This window comes from Ursus americanus, chromosome X (assembly GCF_024610735.1).
Source record: "Ursus americanus isolate L20-20 chromosome X, mUrsAme1.1.p, whole genome shotgun sequence".
NCBI classification, from domain to species: Eukaryota; Metazoa; Chordata; class Mammalia; order Carnivora; family Ursidae; genus Ursus; species Ursus americanus.
Genome location: NC_142164.1, coordinates 1,032,854 through 1,058,791, shown reverse-complemented (window position 1 = coordinate 1,058,791; position 25,938 = coordinate 1,032,854). Strand labels below are relative to the sequence as shown.

Genomic DNA, 25,938 nt, shown 5'->3' with positions numbered 1-25,938 from the left:
CTCTGCAATAGTACATATAGCTCTTGTTGAACAATTAGGCAATAGCAAATGAAATTTTCAATGCATGTGCCCTTTACCCAAGCAAGAACGTGGGAGCCTATCCGCATTCAGGGACACTTAAGGGCTCTCAGTAGCTCGGCAGTTTCGAATTAAGATGCTCCCCAATATTTGAACTTAGGATATAGTGTTGTGGAGATGGTGTCATTCACTAGGGGAGTCATTCTGGTTCTTGTAAGATCATCTCAAAGTCAGAGGGACCACCTCTCTAAGACTACATTGTGACCTTGAGGAGACAGGGAGCTCCCAGAGGTCAAGCTCCCTCAGGGAAGCTGCAGGCTAGCGTTGGGCTAACGCCACCTCAGTGATCACAAGAAGCTTGCAGCTTGCTGTACAGAAGGTTCTAGAAAGAGAAAAAGAAGTAGCGCAAAGACACCATGCTGTCTCAGGACAGCATACCTCATCTGCTGATAAGGCTAACTGGGACGGCGCTGCTTTGGAGGGTGGGGGTCGGAGGCCAACAAAGGGTAAACTTCTAGCGTGGTTTTTAAAAAAATATTGTGGTAAAATGCGTAAAACACGACTTCATCATTTTAACAATTTAAAGTGCGTGGAAAAGTCCCCTTCTCCACATTCACCACGAGCGGAACGACAGCAACATATAGATCCAGAATTGTTTTATCACCCCCAAAGTAGATCCTGGACCACCGCCCCCCCCCCCCGCGCAGAGGCAGCCCTCTTTGAATTGATAGCACAAAGAAATATATAAAGAAATTAAATTATTTCCGTTAATGTCCCACACGCGAAACACAAGTGTTCAAAATCCACTGAGCGGAGTAAGCCTGGCGCGGAGGCAGCACGGCGCGGAGGGAGCGTCGCAGCACGGCGCGGAGGGAGCGTCGCAGCACGGCGCGGAGGGAGCGTCGCAGCACGGCGCGGAGGGAGCGTCGCAGCACGGCGCGGAGGGAGCGTCGCAGCACGGCGCGGAGGGATCCACACAGCACCGCACGAGGAAACTACAAAGCTCCGCCCCACACCCTCCGCGGCATTCGCTCCTTCAGACGCCGAAGCGGTGGTAGCGATGGCAGACGCCAAGCCAAGCACCGCGACGGCCTCTGAGGAAGCCAAGCCTGACGCGAAGACTGTGCAAGTGCTGCGGGACATGGCTAATCGCCTGCGCATCCACTCTATCAGGGCCACGTGCGCTTCGAGCTCCGGGTAAGGTTCCCTCGTCCAATTCCTCGTGGCCTCGAGTAGCCAGCCTGGCGGCGACAGAAGCCTGAGGTGAAGGGAGTCGGGGGGCTGGGCGGGCTTGGTCGTAGAAGCCCCGTTTGGGACCTTGGGGCGCGGATGCTGCCTCCAGGCGCCCCTGCCACAGGCTCGGGTGCTCGGGCGCCAGCCCGTCCGCCTGTTGCCGCGCCGTGGCAGTGAAGCTGGGGGCCCTCTCCCGCATTTAGCAGGGAGGAGCCCGGAACGTGCGTGGGCAAGCGGGGATAAGTCTGGGGGATCGCGGTCGGGGCTTTCTCTGTGAGCGGTTTCCCTGGACGCCAGCGTCCCAATCCCAGCATGTGGATCGTAACAAAACGATGGGCGAGTAAGAATTAGAGAAAAGGAGACTTTTCGGTCAGCTAGTATTTTGTTGAGCACTTTTGAAAAAGTATATTTAACGTATATTAGCTTTGTTGTAGGGTGCTTGTGTGGCTTTAGTACAAGGGCAGTGTTCTAGTCTCAATGATTCTGGTGTTACCTTCAGGTTTTTTGGGAAGAGTTTGAGAAGGATTGATGTTAATTCTGTAGATATTTGGTAGGATTTAGCAGCGAAGCCATCAGGTCTAGAGTTTTCCTTCGGCAGAGAGGTTTTTGACTACTGACTCGATATCCTTTCTAGTTACGGGTTTATTTAGAATTTTTATTTCTAGGACCCCTGGCTGGCTCGGTGGGTAGAGCATTTGATTCTTGATCTCAAGGTCGTGGGTTTGAGCCCCACATTGGGCACTGAGACTACTTTTTAAAAATTTCTATTATTCAGCCTTCTTGAACTTTGTTTCTAGAAACTTCTTGTAGCTTTTATATCTCTGAAGGGTTTAAGATTTTTTAGAGCGTGCACAGAGCGCACGAGGGGCGAGGGCAGACGGAGAAGTACGAGCGCTTGAGGCGGGAAGGGGCACGGAGATGCACGAGCGCTCGTGGCGGGAAGGGGCAGACGGAGAAGCACGAGCGCTTGAGGCCCGGAGGCAGGGAGGGGCACGGAGATGCAGGAGCGCTTGAGCCAGAAAGGGGCACAGAGAAGCACGAGCGCTCGAGGCAGCGAGGGGGCGCGGAGATGCACGAGTGCGCCAGGCGGGGTGGCACAGACGGAGATGCACGAGCGCTCGAGGCGGGAAGGGGCAGACGGAGATGCACGAGCGCTCGAGGCGGGAAGGGGCAGACGGAGATGCACGAGCGCTCGAGGCGGGAAGGGGCAGACGGAGATGCACGAGCGCTCGAGGCGGGAAGGGGCAGACGGAGATGCACGAGCGCTCGAGGCGGGAAGGGGCAGACGGAGAAGCACGAGCGCTCGAGGCGGGAAGGGGCAGACGGAGAAGCACGAGCGCTTGAGGCGGGGAGGGGCATGGAGAAGCAGGAGTGCAGGAGGCGGGTGGCACAGACGGAGAAGTCCGAGCGCTCGAGGCGGCGAGGGCCACGGAGATGCACGAGTGCGCCAGGCGGGGTGGCGCAGACGGAGAAGCACGAGCGCTCGAGGCGGGGAGGGGCACGGAGATGCACGAGTGCGCCAGGCGGGGTGGCGCAGACGGAGAAGCACGAGCGCTCGAGGCGGGGAGGGGCGCGGAGATGCACGAGCGCTCGACGCAGCGAGGGGCGCGGAGATGCACGAGCGCTCGAGGCGGGGAAGGGCAGACGGAGAAGCACGAGCGCTCGAGGCGGGAAGGGGCAGACGGAGAAGCACGAGCGCTTGAGGCGGGGAGGGGCATGGAGAAGCAGGAGTGCAGGAGGCGGGTGGCACAGACGGAGAAGTCCGAGCGCTCGAGGCGGCGAGGGGCACGGAGATGCACGAGTGCGCCAGGCGGGGTGGCACAGACGGAGAAGCACGAGTGCTCGAGGCGGCGAGGGGCACGGAGATGCACGAGTGCGCCAGGCGGGGTGGCGCAGACGGAGAAGCACGAGCGCTCGAGGCGGGGAGGGGCACGGAGATGCACGAGTGCGCCAGGCGGGGTGGCGCAGACGGAGAAGCACGAGCGCTCGAGGCGGGGAGGGGCGCGGAGATGCACGAGCGCTCGACGCAGCGAGGGGCGCGGAGATGCACGAGCGCTCGAGGCGGGGAAGGGCAGACGGAGAAGCACGAGCGCTCGAGGCGGGAAGGGGCAGACGGAGAAGCACGAGCGCTTGAGGCGGGGAGGGGCATGGAGAAGCAGGAGTGCAGGAGGCGGGTGGCACAGACGGAGAAGTCCGAGCGCTCGAGGCGGCGAGGGGCACGGAGATGCACGAGTGCGCCAGGCGGGGTGGCACAGACGGAGAAGCACGAGTGCTCGAGGCGGGGAGGGGCACGGAGATGCACGAGCGCCCGAGGTAGCTAGGGGCACGGAGATGCACGAGCGCTCGAGGCGGGAAGGGGCACCGAGAAGCACGAGCGCCCGAGGTAGCTAGGGGCACGGAGATGCACGAGCGCTCGAGGCGGGAAGGGGCACCGAGAAGCACGAGCGCCCGAGGTAGCTAGGGGCACGGAGATGCACGAGCGCTCGAGGCGGGAAGGGGCACCGAGAAGCACGAGCGCTCGAGGCGGGAAGGGGCACGGAGATGCACGAGCGCTCGAGGCGGGAAGGGGCACCGAGAAGCACGAGCGCTCGACGCAGCGAGGGGCGCGGAGATGCACGAGCGCTCGAGGCGGGAAGGGGCAGACGGAGAAGCACGAGCGCTCGAGGCGGGAAGGGGCAGACGGAGAAGCACGAGCGCTTGAGGCGGGGAGGGGCATGGAGAAGCAGGAGTGCAGGAGGCGGGGTGGCACAGACGGTGAAGTCCGAGCGCTCGAGGCGGCGAGGGGCACGGAGATGCACGAGTGCTCCAGGCGGGGTGGCGCAGACGGAGAAGCACGAGTGCTCGAGGCAGGGAGGGGCACGGAGATGCACGAGCGCAGGAGGTGGGGAGGGGCATGGAGAAGCAGGAGTGCTTGAAGCGGGGTGGGGCTCTCGGAGAAGCTCCAGGCGGGGAGGGGCAGGGAGAAGCGGCCTCCTCACTGAGCGTGGAGGGTAATATGGGGCTCGATCGCAAGATTCAGACTTCCTGAACTGAGCTGTAGACGGTTAACCGACTGAGCCATCCTGGCGCCCAAAAACTTCTTGTAGGTTAACCGATTCGTTGAGGTAGAGTTCTTCACGGTACCCTGTAATTGTTTTTATTTCTGTACAGTAGTAGTACTGTCCTTTCATTTCTCAAATAAGTAATTTCATGGGGCGCGTGGGTGGCTCAGTCTGTTAAGCGGCTGCCTTCGGCTTAGGTCATGAGCCCAGGGTCCTGGGATCGAGCCCCACACCGGGCTCCCTTCTCTGTGGGGAGCCTGCTTCTCCCTCTCCCTCTACCTGCCACTCCCCTGCTTGTGCATGAGCTCAGGCTCTCTCTCTTTTTGTCAAATCTTTTTAAAATTAGTAATTTCAAATTTGATTTAGTACATTTAAAAACTAAATTTTTTCGTTCTTAGTCTAGTGGAAAGATTTGTTAATTTTATCTTTTCAAAGAACCAACCTTTTGTTGATTTTTTTTTCTTATGGGTTTTCTTGGTTTCTATTTCTGTTCTAACCTTCACTCTGGTAGCTTTAGGTTTAATTTTTCTAGTTCTTAGGTTGTGAAGTTAGGTTTTGATTTGAGATCTTAATTTTTTAATGTAAGCATTTACAACTGTAAATTTCTGTCTTAGCACTGCTTTTGCTGTATTTCATAAAGTTTGGTATGATGTGTTTCTATTCTCATTTTTCTCTGGATATTTTCTGATTTCTCTTGTTTTCTTTTTTGACCCATTGGTTAAGAGTGTGGTGCTTGGGGTGCCTGGGTGGCACAGCGGTTAAGCGTCTGCCTTCGCTCAGGGCGTGATCCCGGCATTACGGGATCGAGCCCCACATCAGGCTCTTCCGCTATGATCCTTCTTTCTCTCCCACTCCCCCTGCTTGTGTTCCCTCTCTCGCTGTCTGTCTCTACCTCTGTCGAATAAATAAATAAAATCTTTTTTAAAAAAAAGAGTGTGGTGCTTAATTTCCACAAATGTGTGGGTTTTCCAGTTTTCTTTTATTGATTTTTAATTTCTGTATTAGTGGAATAAAATATTTTGCATGGTATCTCTCTTTTAAGATCTTGTTTTCCATCCTGAGCTATGACATTAAAAGTAGTCTAGATGAGTTTAACATCTGCATATTTTAGGATTTTTTTTTTATTTACTCTTTGATTTTGCTCCTTTCACCTTCAAAATTAATAACGGCTTGCATTTTTTCAAGGTATCTCAAGCAATTTTTATTTATATTTTTTAGGTATCTAATAATTTTTAAAACTTTATCATCTACTTAGGGAATACCTATAAGGCAAAAGATTTAAGTTTCCATTTTTCTAATTGTGAACCTTGAAAGAAGAGATTGTTAACACACGAGCTGGACCTAAAATCTCTCCTGAAAGTTGAGGCAGGGGCTCTGGGAAGTTGGTTTTGTTCCTGCCCTGTCCCCTCTTCCTTCCTGAATTAACAAGGGACTGGTTGGACTCCCATGTCAGCTGCTTTCTACGAGCAGCAGTAATTTTGGCATTCAGTAAGGACCTCCAGTTATTCCGCCATGAGAAACTTTGGTGGCTCACAATTCTTTTTCTAAAAGAAAATCATTTTATGGGATCTTCGTGCTATTTTTTTTTAATTCTTTTCCAGCTTTATTGAGATGTAATTGACATATAGGACTATGAGTTTAAGGTATACAGCTAAATAATTTGATTTATATAGATCATGAAATGATTACCACAGTAAGTTTAGTCAACATACATCATCTCATATACATACAAAGAAAATTTTTTTCCTTTTAATGAGAATGCTTAGGATCTGTCTTTAAAATATACCATATAGCAGTGTTAGCTGTAGTCATCACGTTGTATGTTACATCTCTGGTACTTAGGATTGGACATTTGTACCTTTTGACCGCCTTCATCCAATTACCCCTTCCACCACCCCCTGCCTCTGGTAACCACGAATCTCTTTCTCTAGGAGTTTGGAGGTGGTTTTGTTTTTAGATTCCACATGTAAGTGAAGTCATCCAGTATTTGTCTTTCTCTGTCAACTTACTTCACTTAGCATAATGCTCTCAAGATCTGTCCACCTTGTCACAAACAGCAATATTTCCCTCTTTTTTTTTTTTAAGATTTCCCTCTTTTTATGGCAGAATAATATTGCATTGTATATATGTACTGCATCTTTATCCATCTATGTTAATGGATATTTTGGTTGCTCCCATGTCTTGACTATTATAAATAATGCTGCTGTGAACATGAGGGTGCAGATACCTCTTTGACATGGTGTTTTCATTTCCTTCAGATATATTCCCTGAGATGGAATTGCTGGATCATATGGTAGTTTTATTTTTATTTTTATGAGGATTCTCCACACTGTTTTCCATAGCAGTTGCACCAATTTACAATCCCACCAGTAGTGCAGGAGGATTCCCTTTTGCCCACATCTTGACCAGCATTTGTTATCTCTTGGCTTTTTTATGATAGCCATTCTAACAGATGTGATACCTCATTGTGGTTTTGATTTGCTTTTCTCTGATGATTAGCGATAGTAAGCATCATTTCATGTGCCCATTCGTCATTCATGTCTTTCTTGGGGAAATGTCTATTCATGTTCTTTGCTCATTTTTTAACTTTTTTTTTTTGCTATTGAGTTGTATAAGTTCTTATATATTTTGGATATTAATTTTTTTTTATCAGATATATGGTTTGCAAAATTTTCCCCCATTCTGTAGGTTGTTGTTTCACTTTGTTGATGGTTTCCTTTGCTGTGAAGAAGTTTTTTAGTTGGGGACGCCTGGGTGGCTCAGCTGGTGAAGCGTCTGCCTTCGGCTCAGGTCATGATCCCAGGGGCCTGGGATCGAGTCCCTTGTCGGGTTCCTTGCTTGGCGGGGAGTCTGCCTCTCCCTCTCCCTCAGCCTGCCGCTCCTCCTGCTTGTGCGCTCACTCTCTCTCCCTTTCTCTGATAATAAAAACATAAATTTTTTTTAAAGTCTTTTAGTTCGATGTAGTCCCACTTTATTTTTTTTGTTGCTTGTGGTTTAATTGTCCTATCCAAAAAAAATCAGTATGAGGACCCATGTCAAGGAGGTTTTTTCCTGTTTTCTTCTCCTCGGCTGATGGTTTCTTGTCTTACATTTAAGTCTTAATTTATTTCAAGTTAATTCCTGTGAGTGGTGTAAGGTAGGATTTCTAGTTTCATGTTTTCACATGTGATTATCCGATTTTCCCAGCACCATTTATTGAAGAGATTCTTTTTTTCCATTGAGTATTCTTAGTTCCCTTGTCAAGTATTAGTTTCTCATGTATGCATGGGTTTATTTCTGCTTTATGGTGTTTATGTTTAATGATATCACAGATAAGTTCAAACAGAGAATACGCAAGTGCTTACAGACTCACTAGGTGAACTTGCCCCAAGTATACAGGTGCTCCATTGATAGAGGGGGGCTGGTCTTGGAGGTCTTGCTCTCCACAGAGAAAGAGATTATGAGGTTACTGGGCCTTACAGCATCCTTAAAAGCCATGCACTTGGGAGGCAGTGGTCCTGCATCCCTTTTCCTTGGCTGGATTCTTCCATGCCTGGGAGAAATGACTGCTGCTTCCAGTCTGAGGAGCCTGTGTACTAAAACGTCTCCTCATGTACCGTGTCCCTGGTAAGTCACTTACCTGTGAGAAATGAATGACCTGTGCTATGTCTGTCTTTAAGCCACCCCACATCCTGCAGCAGTGCTGCTGAGATAATGTCCGTGCTGTTCTTCCACACCATGAGATATAAACAGGAGGATCCGGAGAACGCAGACAATGACCGTTTCATCCTCTCCAAGGTAAGCCAGCACAGGAGCCAGCACAGGAGGCCCTCACATGCTTGCTTTTTAAAGTTATTTTAAAGACCACCATATGGCAATAAGACCAGAAATGGGCTCTGTTTATTTTTTTGGTTCTTCTTTCTTTGCTTCGTGTCTTAGTCCATTTAGTCTGCTGTAACAAAATAACCATTGGGTGGCTTATAAACAATAGAAATTTATTTCTAACAGTTCTGGAGGCTGGAAGTCCAAATCAAGGTCACATGGCACAAAGCGTGTGAAGAAAAGCTCAGGAAGGTTAAGAGCCCTGGGAGGAGCAGAGGGGTAGCGTGGAGCGAGCAGGACCAGAGAGGGATGAAACTAATGAGTACCATTAGCCCATCTTTGGTAGCAACACCTAATTCTTTGCTTGAATGGAGCTGACATTTGCATGGTGGGAAGGGTCAGACAAGAAACCTAGATAACCAGCATGTCATATGGGGGCTGGAGTGGATAGGGTGGTGCAAGAACTTGGGCTCTACTTGGCAGGAGATGGAGAGACGTTGGACCTGTCTCCGAAGGGTGATGAGTGGACAGGTTTTAACAGGCTCCCCCTGGGTGGCTGTGTTGAGAATAGCTATGGGGGGGAAGTTTGGGGGTCACTGAAGTGACAAAAAAGATGTTTATGGCCAGTTCAAGTTGGTGGCAGTGGAAGCATTGAATAAGTTCAGTGTGTCTTTGGAAGCTTGGGACCTTTGGCACTGCCTTGTGGCACCCAGAGGGCATTTTCTCCATGGGATAAAGGTAGCCTGTGCATACACACAGGAGGAGGAGAGAGGAAGAATAGTGGTATAGTGATTGATTTCTAGCACTTATAGATGACCACTTGTGAAATCTCATTTGACCGAAGTTTTACAAACCAGGGAAATTGCAATCTTCTTCAGTGTTCTTGGTTTCTATTTAAGAATCCACATTCTCCAAAAAGATTGAACATCTGGTTTGTGCATGAATAGATAAATGACCTTATGAAAATGGCAAGGCTCATGCTTACATTTTCTGCTTTGCTCTGGGGCTCTGCTTAGGCTACTGTGTGAAGAGAAACTGTCCTTCTATATCTTCCCACAGGTCCATTTGACCTTGGATTTCCTATGGCTCCCCTGTCTTGGTGATGTTGATCTGAGACTTGGGGTGTATGTAGGTGTGGTAAAGAAGTAGATACCCCAAAAGGTGGGCGGGGCCATTCCAAAGAGCAGCCTGGGTGTCTTGGTTCATTTGGTCCCTTCTCTTACAGAGGCTGTCATTTGTTGATGTGGCAACCGGATGGCTCGGGCAAGGACTGGGGGCTGCTTGCGGGATGGCATATACTGGCAAGTACTTTGACAAAGCAAGGTAAGGCACTTACCCAGTAACTGCTTACTTGTTTCCATCCCACCCCTCAGGCACTTTGGCTTTATTTATGGCTTATTAGTTTGGGAAGACAGTAATTGTTTCAAAAGTTCAGACTACCAAGTGTTCAAGCAGTAAAGAAATGGTGTTTCTGGAAATTGTTCTAGCTTCTCTGGTTGGGTTCTGCAATGTAGAAACTGGTTTATTTCTATTATTTTGTAAGAGTGACAGCTTTCTGTTTTCTGTTTCTCAGTGAGCTTCATTATAGAGTGAATAGCTGAGACATTCGCATTAGGGACCCCTATATGTTAATAATCAAAGGGTTCTTTTTCTACAGTGGCTCTTTCATCTCTCATTATTGCCTCTATTAGTCCCTATCCTGTGGTTAATTTTTTTTTAATTTTGCATTTTTGTGGGGTATGGGTTGTTTTTTATGTGGTATCAACATTTTTGTGTTTTTGTGGAGTTTATTTACCATTTACAATGGAACATACGCTCCTGAGGTAGAATGTTCTAAGATTATTGTAAATAAATTTGTATGATCAGAAATAGAAGTTGGCAATGCTTAAAACGAAGCTTACTGAGAAACCGTGTATTTAAAATGTCATTTGGGTGTTTAAGGGGCCTACTTTCTCCCCATTCCCTTGTTTGTGGCTCCCAGAGACGGGGCAGAAGAATGCTAGGATGAGAAAACTAGCCAAAGTTGAAGTCCATATTGTGAGGCCCAAGTTTTTAAAGATGTGTTTTCCTTAGCTGTCGAGTTTGGACCGAATTGACAATGAAAATAGTCTTGGGAACTTAATGATGTGAAGCAACTCTTTCAGTCTGTTCCTTTGTTTCTCTCCATGAAATATATTTGCTTGAGTGACCCAGAAGATCCCTAAGCATAGTCTTAACCTTTCTTGACTTGTCACAGCTACCGTGTGTTCTGCCTCATGGGAGACGGTGAGTCCTCTGAAGGCTCCGTTTGGGAGGCATTGGCTTTTGCTTCCCACTACAATCTGGACAATCTTGTGGCCATCTTCGACGTGAACCGCCTGGGCCACAGTGGTGCCTTGCCCCTTGAGCACTGCATAGATGTCTATCAGAAGCGCTGTGAAGCCTTTGGGTAACTGTGTCCTGTTTTATGTCACCTTCTTTCTGCCCAAACCCCCCTTCACCTTGTTGTAACCTGGTCTCCTCCTGGGTTGACAGGTGGAATACTTACGTGGTGGATGGCCGTGATGTGGAGGCGCTGTGCCAGGTGTTCTGGCAGGCAAGTCAAGTGAAGAACAAGCCCACTGCTGTAGTTGCCAAGACCTTCAAGGGCCGGGGCATTCCAAGTAAGCAAATGTTTCTTTTCTGCTTAGGGTTATTAAAAACATCTGTCTGCATAGTGATGTGGCAGAAGGAGGTTCAGGATGGCAAGGCAGACAAATTAGCTTAGTTCTCAGTGATTATGCCTGTAATATGTGCTGGAGGCTCCTGCTCTCCTTGGCCCTTATAGATAACAGGTCTGATTAGGTTCGGAGGGGAAGCTCAGACCCCCAGAACGTGAGCAATGATTTTGTGTGCAGAAGGGAGTGTTTAGGAGGGTAGTCCATCAGAGAACTGGCAGACGGTGATCTGCACAGGAGTGCAGAGTGAGAAAGAGTGCTGCTGTGTGCATGAACAGATATGCAAATAAGGGCCTGCATACATGCACGCACCCTTGCTTGTGCCAATGCTGTCTTGGAGGCCACATAGGTAGCTAGTGAAGCAATACCTCTGGGAAAGGTACCTGTGGAACTGAGGGTCAGAGAAGGAAGACCGTTTTGAAAGTCTTAACTTCTTGCAGATTTCAAAGCTGACACCTGAAATTATTCAAGTATAAAGAGTTGCAAAGGGTATAATTGTTGGTGTGTTTTAATATCAGTGCTTTAGAATAAAATCATTCTGTGACTCCTCTTACTATGGTATCCCCAGTTCAGTAAATGACCACTTGACCAATTTTCTCCTGGGAGAATTCTGAGTATTGTCTTTGCCTTCACCTCTCCCTTATGTGCCCTCTACATGCAAATCCAGTCTCAAATCAGTTCTAACGGATTCTGCTCCTACAGTAAATATATCTCAGACCTGCTCACTGCTCTCCATCTCCTATGCTCAGACCTGTGTCATCTCTCCTTAATTATAGTCTCTCCAGGCCAGTCTCCACATGGCCACCGTGCTGATCTTTATACATTTAAGATGTGATCAGTCACATCCCCACTCCAAATTCCTCAGTGATTTCCTGTCTTGCTTCTGACGAAACTCAAACTCTTTATACCCATAGGATCTTCCATGGTCCACCCTGCCTGTCTCTCCAGGCTTATCTCCCACATTCTCCCCTCCATTCACCAGTATATGAGCCAGTGGCACCCCCTCAAGAGCCTCTGGGACTTTTCAGGCTGTCCTGTGGGGCTGCGGTACCAACTCAGGCTCCCTGTGCTGGGTTTTTACTCCTGTGAGTCCTTGGCTGACATCTTTTCCATCAGGATGTCTTTCAGATGACCTAACAGACATTCAATTACATACTTATGGAACAAATTTCTTTTATTTGTTTGCAGGTGTTGAAGATGCAGAAAATTGGCATGGAAAGCCAATGCCAAAAGAAAGAGCTGATGCAATTATCAAACTAATTGAGAGCCAGATACAGACTAATAAGAATCTTGAACCAAAACCCCCTATTGAAGACTCGCCTCAAATCAACATCATGGATATAGAAATGAGCTCTCCACCTGCTTACAAAGTCGGTGAGCAGGTAGGCAAACTGTTTTGTTCTCTGCTTTTTTTTTTAAATACAGGACTCTATGTACTCTGATGTCCATAGATGAACCAGTTATTAGATTGCATGACCTGTAACTAAAGGTTGTAAGCAATAGAGGTGGTTTTAGTTTCTCTCTTACTGTGTTTTTTTTTAAGATTTTATTTATTTATTTTTGAGAGAGTGAGCAAGCAAGCACGAGCGGGAGGGAGTGAGGGAGGGGGCAGAGAGAGAAGCAGACTCCCCACTGAGCAGAGCAGGGAGCCCAATGCAGGGAGTCCAGTGCCGGACTCGACCCCAGGGTCATGACCTGAGCCCAAAGCAGACACTTAACTAAGCCACCCAAGCGCCCTCTCTTTTACTATTTCTGATATTTATTCTTTGATTTCAAACTTGGGTCTGAATTTTCTTACTAGTCAGCTGATACTTATTAGCACCTAATACTGCACAGCTTTTGCTTGCAAAATTCAGTTTGTGGTCTGGCAGTCCTGTGCATGATGAAACTGCCACTATCCTGTGTCTACTCTAAGGGTTGGCATATGGCTGCACCAAGCTTTCGAACTTATTCCCTAGATTACAGAAAGAAGTAGGGCAGTTCATCGAAGACCAGTTCTCTAAAAAGGAAACAATTTAGGCATGAAACCCTGAATATAAAGCCTTTTACCATGTTTGTATCCTGCCTTTTGGTATATTATAGCAGACCCAAAATAGGCAGTGTCTTCAGGACCTAAGGAAACAAAGTGACAAGCCCAAGAGGAAGGAAATAATTTCTAATCCTTCTTTCTTTTTTTTCCCTTTATTTGGAGACATTTATAGTGTTGCTTATGTTTTCTTGGTCTGGTAATATGGGTTAAAATAAATGAATTTTGACTACTCAAGAAATTAGGAAACAAAGCAGAAGAAAGATGTTAATTAGGAAAAAGCACATATTAATGAAGGATACTTTGGCAACACTTTAACTGTTCACACAGTTCAAACTAATAGTACAACTCACAGGAATTTATCCTACATAAGTACGCAGATGTGTCTATAAAAATGAATGTTGATTGCAGCATTGAATGCTGACAAAATCAGTAATGACCCAGCTAGAGGCTAAGAGCTTGCCCAAATTATCATTAAAAATTTTTTAGGGGCGCGTGGGTAGCACATTCGTTAAGCGTCTGCCTTCGTCTCAGGGTGTGATCCTGGCGTTCCGGGATCGAATCCCGCATCGGGCTCCTCCGCTGGGAGCCTGCTTCTTCCTCTCCCACTCCCCTGCTGTGTTCCCTCTCTCGCTGGCTGGCTGGCTGTCACATAAATAAATAAAATCCTTTAAAAAATTTTTTAAAGATTTATTTATTTATTAGAGCATGAGCAGGGGGGAGGAGCAGAGGGAGAGGGAGAAGCAGACTCCCCGCTGAGCAGGGGACACCACCCGCAATCATGACCTGAGCCATCAGCAGACACGTAACTGACTGAGCCACCCATGCGCACCCTATTAAAAGTTTTTTTTAAGTTGTAAAGCAGCGTAGAGTATAATTCTTTTTTTGTATAGAAAATATTTAAAGGGGGCATCATAGGTGCACCTGGCTGCTCAACAAATATTTGTGCATAGACCATTCCCAAAAAGATGCTACCATTTCTGCCTACCTCTGGACAGGGCACTGGGTGGCTGGGGTACAGGAGATCAGGGAGAAGGCCTCTTTGCTCCATAGCCTTTCAAAACTTAAATTTTGTACTGTCTACATGAATTGTTTATTTAAAAAAATAGGGGCAACTTGGTGGCTCAGTTGGTTAAGCATCTGACTCTTGGTTTGGGCTCAAGTCATGATCTCAGGGTTGTGAGATCAAGCCCCACATCAGGCTCTGAGCTGGGCATGGAGCCTGCTTGAGATTCTCTCTCTCCCTTTCCCTCTGTCCCTCCCGCCCCTCCCCCCCAAAAATACATTTAAGTGTTTTTAGATGAAGGAGCAAAGACAAAGACGCAAGCTTTGTTTTTCTTACATAATGGCTTTATTGAGAAATGATTCCCTATATATACAATCATCCATTTGAAGTGTACAATGTAATGGTTTAAGCATATTAACAGAATCTTGCAACTATCACCCCACTCAATCTTAGAGCATTTCCATCACCCCCAGAAGAAATCACACCCCTGGGGTGCCTGGGTGGTTCAGTCCGTGAAACATCTGTCTTAGGCTCAGATCATGATCCCAGGGTCCTGGGATTGAGCCCCATATTGAGCTCCCTGCCAGTGGGGAGCCTGCTGCTCCCTCTGCCACACACCCCCCCACTCATGTGCGGGTGCACGCACGTGCTCTCTCTCTAATCTTTAAAAAACAAAGCAAAAAAAAGAAACCGCTCCCCCATTAACAGTCACTCTCCATTCCATCGAGCCCCTAGTAACTACTCATCTACGTTCTGTTTCTGTAAAGTTGCCTATTCTGGACATTTCATATAAATGGGGTCGTATGATATGTGAACTTTGGTTTCTTTGCCTTAGCACAGTGTTCTTGAGTCCATCCCTGTTGTGGCATGTACAGTGTTCCATTTTATGAATATACCACACATTTTGTTTACCTATTCAGTCCTTGATAGACATTTCAGTTGTTTCTACCTTTTGGCTATTGTGAATATTGCTGCTTTGAACATTTGTGTACAAGTTTTTGTTGAGATATATTTTTCTCTTGGGTATATACCTGGGAGTAGAACTGCTGGGTCATATGGTAATTCTCTGTTTAACATTTTGAGGAAATGCCAAGCCTTGATTTCTAATAGAAAAACTCAATACTGTGAAGATGTAGTTCTCCCTTAAATTAATCCATAAATTCAGTCCAATCTCAAATAATATCCTAATGGAATTTTTTATTATTGGTATCATTCTAAAGTTTTACATTTTATTTTTTGCAGTTAGTCTTATTAGTTTTATAGTTATGGGGCGCCTGGGTGGCACAGTCGTTAAGCGTCTGCCTTCGGCTCAGGGCGTGATCCCGGCATTCTGGGATCGAGCCCCACATCAGGCTCCTCTGCTACGAGCCTGCTTCTTCCTCTCGCACTCCCCCTGCTTGTGTTCCCTCTCTCGCTGGCTGTCTCTCTCTGTCAAATAAATAAATAAAATCTTTAAAAAAAATAATAATAATAAAAAAATAAAAAAAAATAAAAAAATAAAAAGTCACAGGCATTTGCATTTTGTGACATTTAAATTTTTTTATAAACTATATGAATGGGGCAGAAGAATAAACTTATTTTTGAGAATTGGTACCCAGTGAGTCAAGTATGGATTTAAGATTGGCTTAGAAACCCATTTTTAAGACCCTAAAGGAGATTATTGGTGAATCATGAATTTCTTAAAATAGAAGACAATTTGTAATCCACAAAATTTCACCTTCCTTCTAAATCTGCACTAAGAAACTCCACTGTTTGACTTTTCCAGATAGCTACTCGGAAAGCATGTGGTTTGGCTCTGGCTAAGCTGGGCCATGCAAATGATAGAGTCATTGTGCTGGATGGTGACACCAAGAACTCCACGTTCTCAGACATGTTCAAGAGAGAGCACCCTGAGCGGTTCATCGAATGTTTTATTGCTGAGCAAAACATGGTGCGTGTGCTATGGGTGTCCCTCTTAGGTCTTCTCCCTGACTAACAGTGGCCTGCTGGGCATAGGAGGCCAGCCCCAAATTACAGTTTTTCTTTCCATTTATAAAAGCAAAGGAACTAGAGAAAAAAAATGTCTCTGAGGAAACATGCAGAGAGTAGCCAGGCAGTTTGTGGGGTGGCTTCTGGGACTGCTAGGAGGAGCATAAGTAGACTGCCCAGAACCATTTCCAGGTACACGAAGGGCAGCAGGCCAAGAGTCACAGCCATGACCCCAGGGATCCAGGCCCGAAGTATCCCAAGCTTGCCAGCAGCTTTAGGTGTTCTTTAGGTGTTAGGAAGATCTGTCAGGACAGAGACAGCATTCCCTCCTGCTACCAGTTGGCTGGAGCCAAGCAGGGACCCCCTTTAGATGGGTGTCCACAGCCAGCTGGCCATGTCCCTGCCTCCACCAGCCTGCACATTCATTCATGGTGCTTTTCTGGCAACCGTTCCAAGGGTGTTCTGATTCATCTTTGTGTTGTAGGTGAGCGTGGCACTGGGATGCGCCACCCGTGGTCGGACCGTTGCTTTTGCTAGCACCTTCGCTGCCTTCTTGACCCGAGCGTTTGATCAAATCCGGATGGGAGCCATCTCTCAAATCAACATCAACCTTATTGGGTCCCACTGTGGGGTATCCGTTGGTATGAGTTCTCAGTGCCCTCATCTTGATAGCCTTCTTCCTTTACAGAGAAAAATTAGCATGTGAGCAGTTGACTCACCAATGTACTTAGGGGTTCCATAATGTTTGATTATTTATAATCTCTCTTTCTTTCATGCCATGTTGTGTCTTAAAAGTTCCAGACACTCTGGCTTATTTTTGAGAGGATTTCTTGGTGTTACTCAAAAGTGCTCACTCTTTGAGTCATTGAGAAACAGTGATCTGTCCTGAGTGCCCATTATGTGTCAAGCCGCATACTGGATATGAATCAGGCCACCCCAGCATCACAGACTTCCCTTCTGCTCTTAGTGTGGTACCCTTTGTCTAAGTGGAGACAAGCAGCATGGGTCCAGGGAAGTGAGGAGTACAGATCACCAGGGCTCTTGGCCTAGGCTGAGCAGCTTGGTCAGGTGGAACCAGAAGCCTTGAAGAGTGGGATGCGGAGGAGTGAGGCTGAGGCAAATATAGGTCTGGGGCATTAACCTGGCAGGACAGGCTAGACAGAAACAATGGGAAATGGAAATCAGAAAAAGGATTGGTGTGCATTAGCAGTAGATAGAAAGTAAGGGTGAATCTGAGAGAGTCTGGAGAAAAGAGGTCAATATTGCTGACAGGTGGAGGAGTCCAAAATTGCACAAAAACTTGAAAAAACGGTGTCCAGTAATTTCTTGCTTGAGAGACATCAGGGAGTTGTGTTCACGAATGACAGAAATGATGAGAAAGATGAGGTACCTGATGTGCCTGTGGTGGAGTAGGTCATCTAGGTAGATGTGACAGTTTGCGGGCACTGCTAGAGTGCTGGAGGGGAGGGGGGCTGGGAAGTGCACGTTTGGGAGTCCTCTCTGGGACTTACTGGGAGAAGTCTCTGAATGGGCCAGATGGTAGGTGCAGAGTGGGGAGAAAGGCCAACAGCATTTCAGGACTGAGCCAGGCAGAGGGCCTGGCCCAGAGTCCAGGGTCTTTGCCTGGGGCCAGGTGTAGTCTAAGTGTTAAAATCAGTCAGCTAAGTGACGAAGTAGCTCTAGGTCCAACCAGAGGAGCTAGAGTCCTAAGGTTAGATTGTTGTCCCAGGCAAGGCACTGTGCACAGTGACAGTCCCTTTCCTAGCTGGAAGAGCTAGGCTGCCGTGGTGTACATTGGGCTCTCTTTGCAGTGTTTCTGGCCAGAAGCGCTCTTCCCAAGCATACCCTAAGGCCCCCTTTATTTACAACAACACCCCCAAGTGTACCCCAAAGGTATGCTCAGCTACTTTGAAGGTCTCAAGAAATGAGTAAGACCACTACTTCAATTTGAAACCCCAGTCTCTTGATGGAGAATATAGAAGAGGAGGGGAGAAGGAAGGACAGAGCCTCAAGGGGATCCTCCCTAAGGAGAAGACGACAGGCACAGAGACTTGCTGGGGCCAACTTGGCTACCAGTGCTCAGGGAAAAGATCATCAAGTCAACCATGGATAGCAGTGCCAATGACTGAGTGCAAGACATTGGCAAGGGTCAGGGCCAGATGAAGCCACTGGTATTTTGATCTGTGGAAGGTCAGTAAGGATCCTAACCCACAGTGTCACAGTGATGTCTCAAAATAAATAGACATGTAACAGCTCATTATAATTACAAGGCATCATGTTGACACAAGAATTGGACAGTTTTGTAGGGCTCTGCTACAGGTGTGGGCCCCCCCATGGCAGTAAGGTGTTGCTTATCCCGCAGAGGGCAGGTTCCCAGTTGGCCCTTGATCATGTTTTTGTTGGGCTGTGGCTTTGCTTTCTCAGGTGAGGATGGTCCCTCCCAGATGGCCCTGGAGGATCTGGCCATGTTCCGGTCCGTTCCCAACTGCACTATTTTCTATCCAAGTGATGCCATCTCAACAGAGCATGCTGTTCTCCTAGCAGCCAATACTAAGGTATTTTTAAGGGGACATTGGTTCAGGCTGAAAATTATTCTGGGCTCTGCTACTAGTTTGATACTGATGGTTGGGTTTTTCCCATTTTTTTCTCAATGTAAAGATAATAGATATTCATTATGGAAGATAATGTTGTAGGATTCTTTTAAAAAAACAGAACAATTACCCAAAAAAGGTGATTACACACATAAAACGTGAACACAGTCACATTGTAAAAGCACAAAAGGACGCCAAACAACATCTGATGGCCTATACAGGGCAGGGCTCCGCATGAGAAAAGAGGGTGCTCTGGAGGCTCCAAGAAGGGGCCTGTCAGCAATGCCACAGGAGTGGGCTCCAGCAGGGAGCTATTGAATGCTGGCCTTAGATACACCCCATGCTGTCACCACCTCATGACATACAGGAAGCTGAAGAGTGGCCAGTGTCTCCACTGCAAACAGACCTCAGAGTCCTAAGCCCTGGTCTGCCCCCTGAACAACTTAGAAGGGCAAGAGTATGGATTCTGTCCCACTTGTTCCTCCTCAAGTTTCACACAAAGGCAGCAGATGGACTCAACCTATTTCCTGTGTAGAACCCAGCTGCAGGGGAGACTAGAGGACCGAGTCTATACCTTTTCATCTGCTCCAACTAATGGTCACCAGACTCCCTTCAACACCCCTCCCTGCACTCAGCCATGGCCCTGCATAGACAGCCCTGGGCATGGTTGGAATAGGTTATGCAATTTCCTAAGCATTTCTGACACATTAGAGACCTATGATTCTTTGACCTTTTTTTTTTTTTTAAAACCCAAGTAGGTTCACAGTGTATGTATTGTTCTATACTTTTTTATTTACTATATCCTGGAAATTGCTCTATGTCTGTGTATATATAAAGTGACCTATGTGCTGTAAGATTCCATTTCTCGAAAGTTCAAAAGAGGCAAAGGTGTGGTGATAGAAATTAGGTTGCTTTTCAGGTGGGGAGAGTGGAAGGGGACATGAGGAAACTTTCTGGCAGGTGCAAATGTTACTCATACATGGGTGATGGTTACATGGTATATGTCTTTGTCAGAATTTGTGGAGTATTCCACTTAGTAAATTTTATCTCCCATGAAAACACTGAATAGAATTGGTTTATAACATGAAGGAATAAACAGAACAAGGGTTTCTAAATTAATATATCCATTTATGATGTATAGTTTAAATATGTGTGTAAATTACCAAATACTTTAGACATTTGAGTATTCATTTATGCTCTATGTGTTCAAGTTGATAAAAATGTATTTACTTCATTTTCTCCTTGGTAAAAGAGCGAGTCTTTATATTCCAGTGTGTAAGGTATTTCTAAGAATGAAGTTTTATAAGTTGTTATGGCAAAAATAAGTTGCTTACTTAACATTGTGTTCTGGGCTTTCTATTAAACATGTGGCCTGAATTTGTGTTCTGTGGAGACAGAACAAGTCTGTGTACCTAAGAAAGTTTTTCTTACCATTGAATGTGACAGCATAGAAAGTTTGTCACTGAGGGTATCTGCCCAGGTCCCACATAGGCTTTTGCCTGGCTTGGTAGTAATCTGATCCGGTGACACTGACCTGTTTGCCAATGGTTGTAGATGCTTATTCTTTGCTCCAAAATGTGCACTTTGTTTTTAGTAAAGAGAACTGTTTAGTCTTCATCCCTCCTCCCCTTTTTAAAACAGGTTTGTTAGTTGGAAATTTAGTTTGATTTGTTAAAAACTGTGGCTCTGGTTTTACACCCTAGGGGATGTGCTATATTCGGACCAGCCGACCGGAAACTGCAGTTATTTACACCCCACAAGAAAGCTTTGCGATCGGACAGGCCAAGGTAAGGCCTTAAAAGTTCTCCAGTGTCTTCTAGTAGCCTTTCACATGGAGAGAAGTGGTCTAAAGCTAGCACTAGGTATCCCCACAGTCAAGGCTTAATTCTTTCTTTGCTGTAGTTTAAAAAAAAATCAATTGTGATCTTTGCCTGCTTTTCCTCAGAAAGGAACATTCTACCACTGTCAGTCTGAGGTAAACTTTTCTCTTTTCCAAATGGAGTTTCTCTTTGTTGAACTCATAAGGATAAAGTGGTAACGACTTGTAAAGGTACTTGAGTTTTTTGGGTGTAAATTACGACAGCCTCAAGCCAAACAAATAATAGAACCCATTTCAAATTAATAATAGATGTGTTAGATTCGGTTTTGCAGATCCAAGCCAAGAATAAAAGGGAACATGAACGCATTGCTCACAGACCTGATAAAGGCACTTCTGATCTTCTGTGTTCTCATAAGAGCCCTAGAAGCACAGATTGTTAGCAGTCCTATGTTGTAGGTGAGAGAGAAGGTGAGCAGCTTACTCAGGCTTCACAGTTAGCAGCAAGACCAAAACTCAGACCCTTGGCATTGACCTGGGCTCTGTCAGGGCCATATGTGCAGAAAACCAGCAGAGTCTTTGGAGAAAATGCTCTGCTCCACCACCTGGAGAGCAGGGCTTACAGGTGTTTGGGCATGTTTCCTTCCTGCCTTTTTTTAGGCATATATATATATATATATATATATATACATATATATATATGTATGTATATATGTATATATATATGTGTATATATATATGTATATATATGTATATGTATATTATGTAATGGAGAGCATGCTGCATCAGAAAGTTTTATATCTTGATTTTATCTTTTAAGCTTTTTTAGAATATCATTAATACTTAAATGTGTGAAAGAACAATAGCCAGTCTTAAAGGAGCAACGGGTGACATCTGACTCAATTGCTAACAGCTAGGCTGCTGCGGAATTCATTGTTTTTAGTGTTCAGAATGTCTGAGCAGTGACTGGCTTTAGTGCCACAAAAAAAGCCGGTGTAGCCAGAACAGTCCATGACCTGCTACTAGGTAGCTGGGCAACACTGAATGAGAAGGTGGCAGTACTCACCTTCAGTGTTAACTACAGGTTTTGTTATTTCCCGCCTGTACTCCCACATTGAAACTCAAGGCCATATGTTTGCCTCTGAGGGTGGAGGTGTTGGAGGGGTCTCAGTGACATGTGATTTGCAGAGCTTTCTCATATCCTGTCTTTTTTTTTTTCTCCTAATATTTGCCTTGTCCTGACAAAATGAAGTAAATTTCCTGATGGTAAAGGATGTGAGTTACAATGTGTGTGATAATGTGCATGGCATGGATAATTCAAGAGCTAGGTTTTGCAAAGAGGACATAGGGTGGGTGTGGGTGTGTGTGTGTATTTATATGTATGCAGATGAAAAAGCTAGGACATTCTCAAAGAATAGGGTGGCTTAGAAGCCCTGAATATTTGTACTGTCAGCAGTGGTTCTTAAGCTACAAGGAAACCTATACAAAGGGATGAAATGAAGAATAATTTCAGGTGCCCTTGGTTGGGTGGCTTTGGAGAAAATAAAACTCTACAAAAAAAGGCTAGGCACCTGTCTTTGCTTGCAGAATAGCGAGTGGTTGTGAGAGAGTGGGCTTTGATGTCAGATGGGCCTGGTTGCTAGTCTCAGCGCTAAGCTGGGCGAGTTCCTCCCACTCTTGAGATTGACTTTCCTCAGCTGCAGAATCAGCCCCCAATGCATGGGCCTTACGGGGCACTTGGGCATGCAAGGTGCTTGGCACAGAGCATGTTGCAAATGCCCCAAAATTAACCCCGTTAACTTGTTCATTATCAGAGTCCAACCTGTGTGCATGCCTTAACAAGATGTCCAAGTAGTCCAGGGATGGTGCCTTTCTAGACCCTCTGAATGAGTCTGTGGTCTGCAGCACATGGCCCATACAACTTGCCTCCAGCCTCTGCCTTTCAGATGCCAGTTTGAAATCCACCGTCTTTGCTAAAGGGTATTCTATAAGAACTTAGTAATTAGGCACCGTAAATCCATTGAAGCATGATAGATGAATTTGTAAAAATGAACATGAAGGTAAGGTTTATCAAAACGGTGTCCTTGTTAGTGTACTGATTCAGCTTTTTTTAAATAGTGAATTAGTAAGAAGTGAAATTGATAGTGGAAGACAGCATAGCATTGTTCTCTTTGAGATGCACTCTGTGCATAGTAACTACAACTTTCTTGTTCTATGGGCACAATACCAGGTCGTCCGCCACAGTGTCAATGACAAAGTCACAGTTATTGGAGCTGGAGTTACTCTGCATGAAGCCTTAGCAGCTGCAGAAGATCTTTCCAAGGAAGGTCAGTTGGTTGTTGCTGGACTTTGAAGTTTAAGCTGGGGAGAGGTAGGACTTGGGCTGCCTCATGTGCCCCAATTGGTCTTTTTATTCTAAGTCTGTTTCATATACAAAGCTAGCTATTGCTTTTCTCTAGATATTTCCATCCGTGTCATCGACCTGTTTACCATTAAACCCCTGGATGTTACCACCATTGTCTCTAATGCCAAAGCCGCAGGTGGCCGTATTATCACAGTGGAGGATCACTACCCAGAAGGTATGTGCAGGCCTTAAGGATCATTTTGAAAGTCTTCTATTTTTGATTTCCATGATTGGAAGCATGACATGCCCCTGGGTATCATCCAGCCAGGCACTCATCCAATAGTCATTATTACTTCTCTTTTCAAGTGTATTGTTTGAGGGGTCTCTTATCCACCTACACTTGTTCCTTAGAGTGGGGCCATGGCCCATACTCATTTGTGTGACCCCAGCACGGTGCAGCACCTGGTGCCTCGGTGGCTCATTGGCAGCACAAAGGAATGTCTAACTCAGCATTGTGCCTAGGGAGGGGTCTTGAAAAACTTCACAGTTGTGCTTGGGTTTTGAATGATTAATAATTTGCTCCCCTCCCAAAAGGGGAATAGTGCCTTGGAAGCACAGAACTCAGCAAATGCAGAAAAACTGTATGAGCCAGGGAGAGGGGGTTGGGAAGGTTAGGTAGGGCATATGAGGTAGTGGGGAGTTTCATGTTCATGTGTCAAGGACCCAAGAGCACAACCTGTGATCTATAGTGATTTTCTAGAAGCATTCCCACTGCTTTCACAGCTGAAGTTTATTATAGGGAAAGGACGCACACCAGGACCCATGAGGACAGAAGACAAAGGTCGGGTGGAGAACCCCACTCTTTCGGTTCCTTCCCTCCCTTCCATGAGGGGCCCACTGAGTGCTCTCCCTTCTCCAGTAGTGACAAATTGCATCAGTGGAGACCCAAGGAACCACTCAAGACTCAGCACCTGGGTTTTATTGGGCGCTGGTCACATAGATCCCCTCTGCCAGACACACACCAAACTTCCTGACTCCCAGAGGAAAACAGGCGCTTCCAGGGCCTTGCATCAGCCCAATGCCCAGGTGTCAGCCAAGGGCCAGCCTTGCAAGTGGTCCTGCTGAAGCTTGCAGCTTCAGGCCTGAAGGTCTTTCTTTTCTGTATAGTTTATTGGTTGGTTTAATCATTTGGTGGTTGCTGACAGCTTTAAGAACCTGAGCTTGTAGACCCCTGCATCTATGGAGCCCCAGTTGAGAGAGCTCCTGCTATAGTGGGGCTGGGAGCAATTCGGAGACCCACAGGTTTTGTGGGGTTTTTTTAAAGATTTTATTTATTTATTTGAAAGAGGGAGAGGGAGAAGCAGACTCCCCGCTGAACTTGAGAGCCTGACGACTCAAGGCTAGATCCCAGAACCCTAAGATCATGACCTGAGCCAAAGGCAGACACTTCACCGACTGAGCCACCCAGGCGCCCCTGGACACCCACAGTTTTGAATGAGAACTCTTCTGGCTAGTTAGAAGATAACTGTTACATGAATCAGTGGCTAGTGAAAAATATTTTTTCTCTAGGAACCATCAAATTCAAAGGTCTCTATACTTTGGGGCTTTAAGGCTGACTAGCCACTACCAGAACAGAGCTTCATGTCCCTTGTTTCCCCAGGTGGCATCGGGGAGGCTGTCTGTGCAGCTGTCTCCATGGAGCCTGACATCTTGGTCCATCAGCTGGCGGTGCCTGGAGTGCCTCGGAGTGGGAAGCCGAGTGAGCTGCTGGATATGTATGGAGTCAGTGCCAGACACATCATAGTGGCCGTGAAATGTATTTTAATGAACTAAAATACATTAGTTGGCATTAGACTTAGAAGACTGGCTTCTCTACCTTACATTTATGCTTGTTGCCAGACTATCATTTAAATCTATACTGTTGCGTTTTTTTCTTAAAAAGTAAAGCAAGTTAACTACCTTCCTGTTAAACCGTAACTACATATACAAGTGTAACTCTCATCTTTGACTCATTAAAATGTGTTAGAAGATTATAAATAAGAGAATAGCTGACAAAATAACTACATAAAAGCTTTCTGATAAGACAAGTAACTGGGCTGGGGATCAATATAGGATAAGTTTCTTAAATGTGTATGTTTTCCTTGTAAGTAAAGAAAGGGCAAATTGCACTGTAGACTGCATCACTCAGGTTTGTGGCTCTGTAGCACCCTGCCACACACTGCTGTCCTAGTTTGAGAGTTTGCGTGCTGCCATCCTACCTGCAGCTTCCTGGGGACAGTGTGATTGCAGTTACCCTGGAACCTCGTCTGGTGTTTGCCTTCATCTCCCTTCGACGGTGCAGAGGCTATGGAGCAGCAGCGAAAGCTCTCAGGATGTCCTGTGCTGCTTGCAGTGATTGTTCTGTGAAGGGAGGACACAACTAGTTCTAGTCTCCACACTGCACCCCTTTGTGAGGTGCCCAGTGACCAAACTGTTAGCTCAAGTATATTCATCTACTTAGGATACTTAGTTAATGTTAATAAAACATGTAAAAAAAAAAAACAGCTGTTCTACTCTATTTGTACTTCGTATGTGTGATTTGGTTTCTCCTTGATAAAATTCAATTAAGGAAGGAGTTTCTATCTAAACCAGGAAAGATAGTCCCATTCCCCACAACAGAAGACCGGGGGAAAGGTATGTGGCGGGAAGTGTACCACTAGAGGACAGTGTATGGCTTGACCTGACAAGCAGAAAGTCTGATATGTCATGGTCCTAATTTTTATTGCCCTCATTCAGTGGTCATCAGAAGTCTTTGTTCTAGAATATATGGTAGAGACCCAGAACTACCCTGGCATTTGGGAGTCCTTGTAGGAGCCTACTTACTCTGCTCCTGTGCTTTTAAAATCACTGAACTGGTTTCCTAGCCTGTAAGATTAGCATGGTGATTGCTGTGCTTGTTTCATAAGATTTCAAAAACATTAATTTTTGTGTAAGACAGTTGATAGAAGATAAAACAACATAATACAAAAATACTAAAAATATCAAATGGATTTTCTTGGTAAAAATAACAGTTGATATAGGGTCACTGTAGAAAATTTAGAAAATACAAATAAGCAAAAGAAATTTTGACCTCAACTAACCGTCTCACACTCCATACCATTCACCCTTTTAAACTGTACAATTCACTGGTTTTTAGTATACTCACCAAGCTGTACAACTATCACCATGGTTAGTTTTAGGACCTTTGCATCACTCCAAAAAGAAACCCTGAACCCGTTAGTAGTTACTCCCATTCCCCTTCCCAGCCCCTGGCAACCATTCATGTATTTTCTGTGTCTCTGGATTTGTCTCTTCTGGACATTTCATATGAATGGAACGTACAGGATGTGGCCTTTTGGGGTTTGACTTTTCTTCATGTA

At 46.0% G+C, this 25,938-nt stretch overlaps 1 protein-coding gene across 1 annotated transcript; it reads left to right on the top strand.

The window, feature by feature from the left end:
* The first annotated feature begins 1,061 nt into the window (after nt 1-1,061).
* Nucleotides 1,062-24,466, top strand: TKTL1 (transketolase like 1). The gene is made up of 13 exons (XM_045790714.2): nt 1,062-1,215; nt 7,952-8,069; nt 9,319-9,416; nt 10,330-10,521; nt 10,608-10,735; nt 11,978-12,171; nt 15,587-15,751; nt 16,274-16,430; nt 18,214-18,344; nt 20,084-20,167; nt 22,427-22,523; nt 22,656-22,775; nt 24,201-24,466. The coding sequence occupies exons 1-13, from the start codon at nt 1,079-1,081 to the stop codon at nt 24,371-24,373; spliced, it is 1,794 nt and encodes a 597-aa protein (XP_045646670.1). The 5' UTR covers nt 1,062-1,078; the 3' UTR covers nt 24,374-24,466.
* The last annotated feature ends 1,472 nt before the right edge of the window (nt 24,467-25,938 follow it).

Coding starts and splice junctions, on each gene's coding strand:
- TKTL1 (XM_045790714.2), top strand. CDS start 1,079: ATGGCAGACGCCAAGCCAAGCACCGCGACGGCCTCTGAGGAAGCCAAG. Junction 8,070..9,318: donor ACCGTTTCATCCTCTCCAAG/GTAAGCCAGCAC, acceptor CTTCTCTTACAG/AGGCTGTCATTTGTTGATGT. Junction 9,417..10,329: donor AAGTACTTTGACAAAGCAAG/GTAAGGCACTTA, acceptor GACTTGTCACAG/CTACCGTGTGTTCTGCCTCA.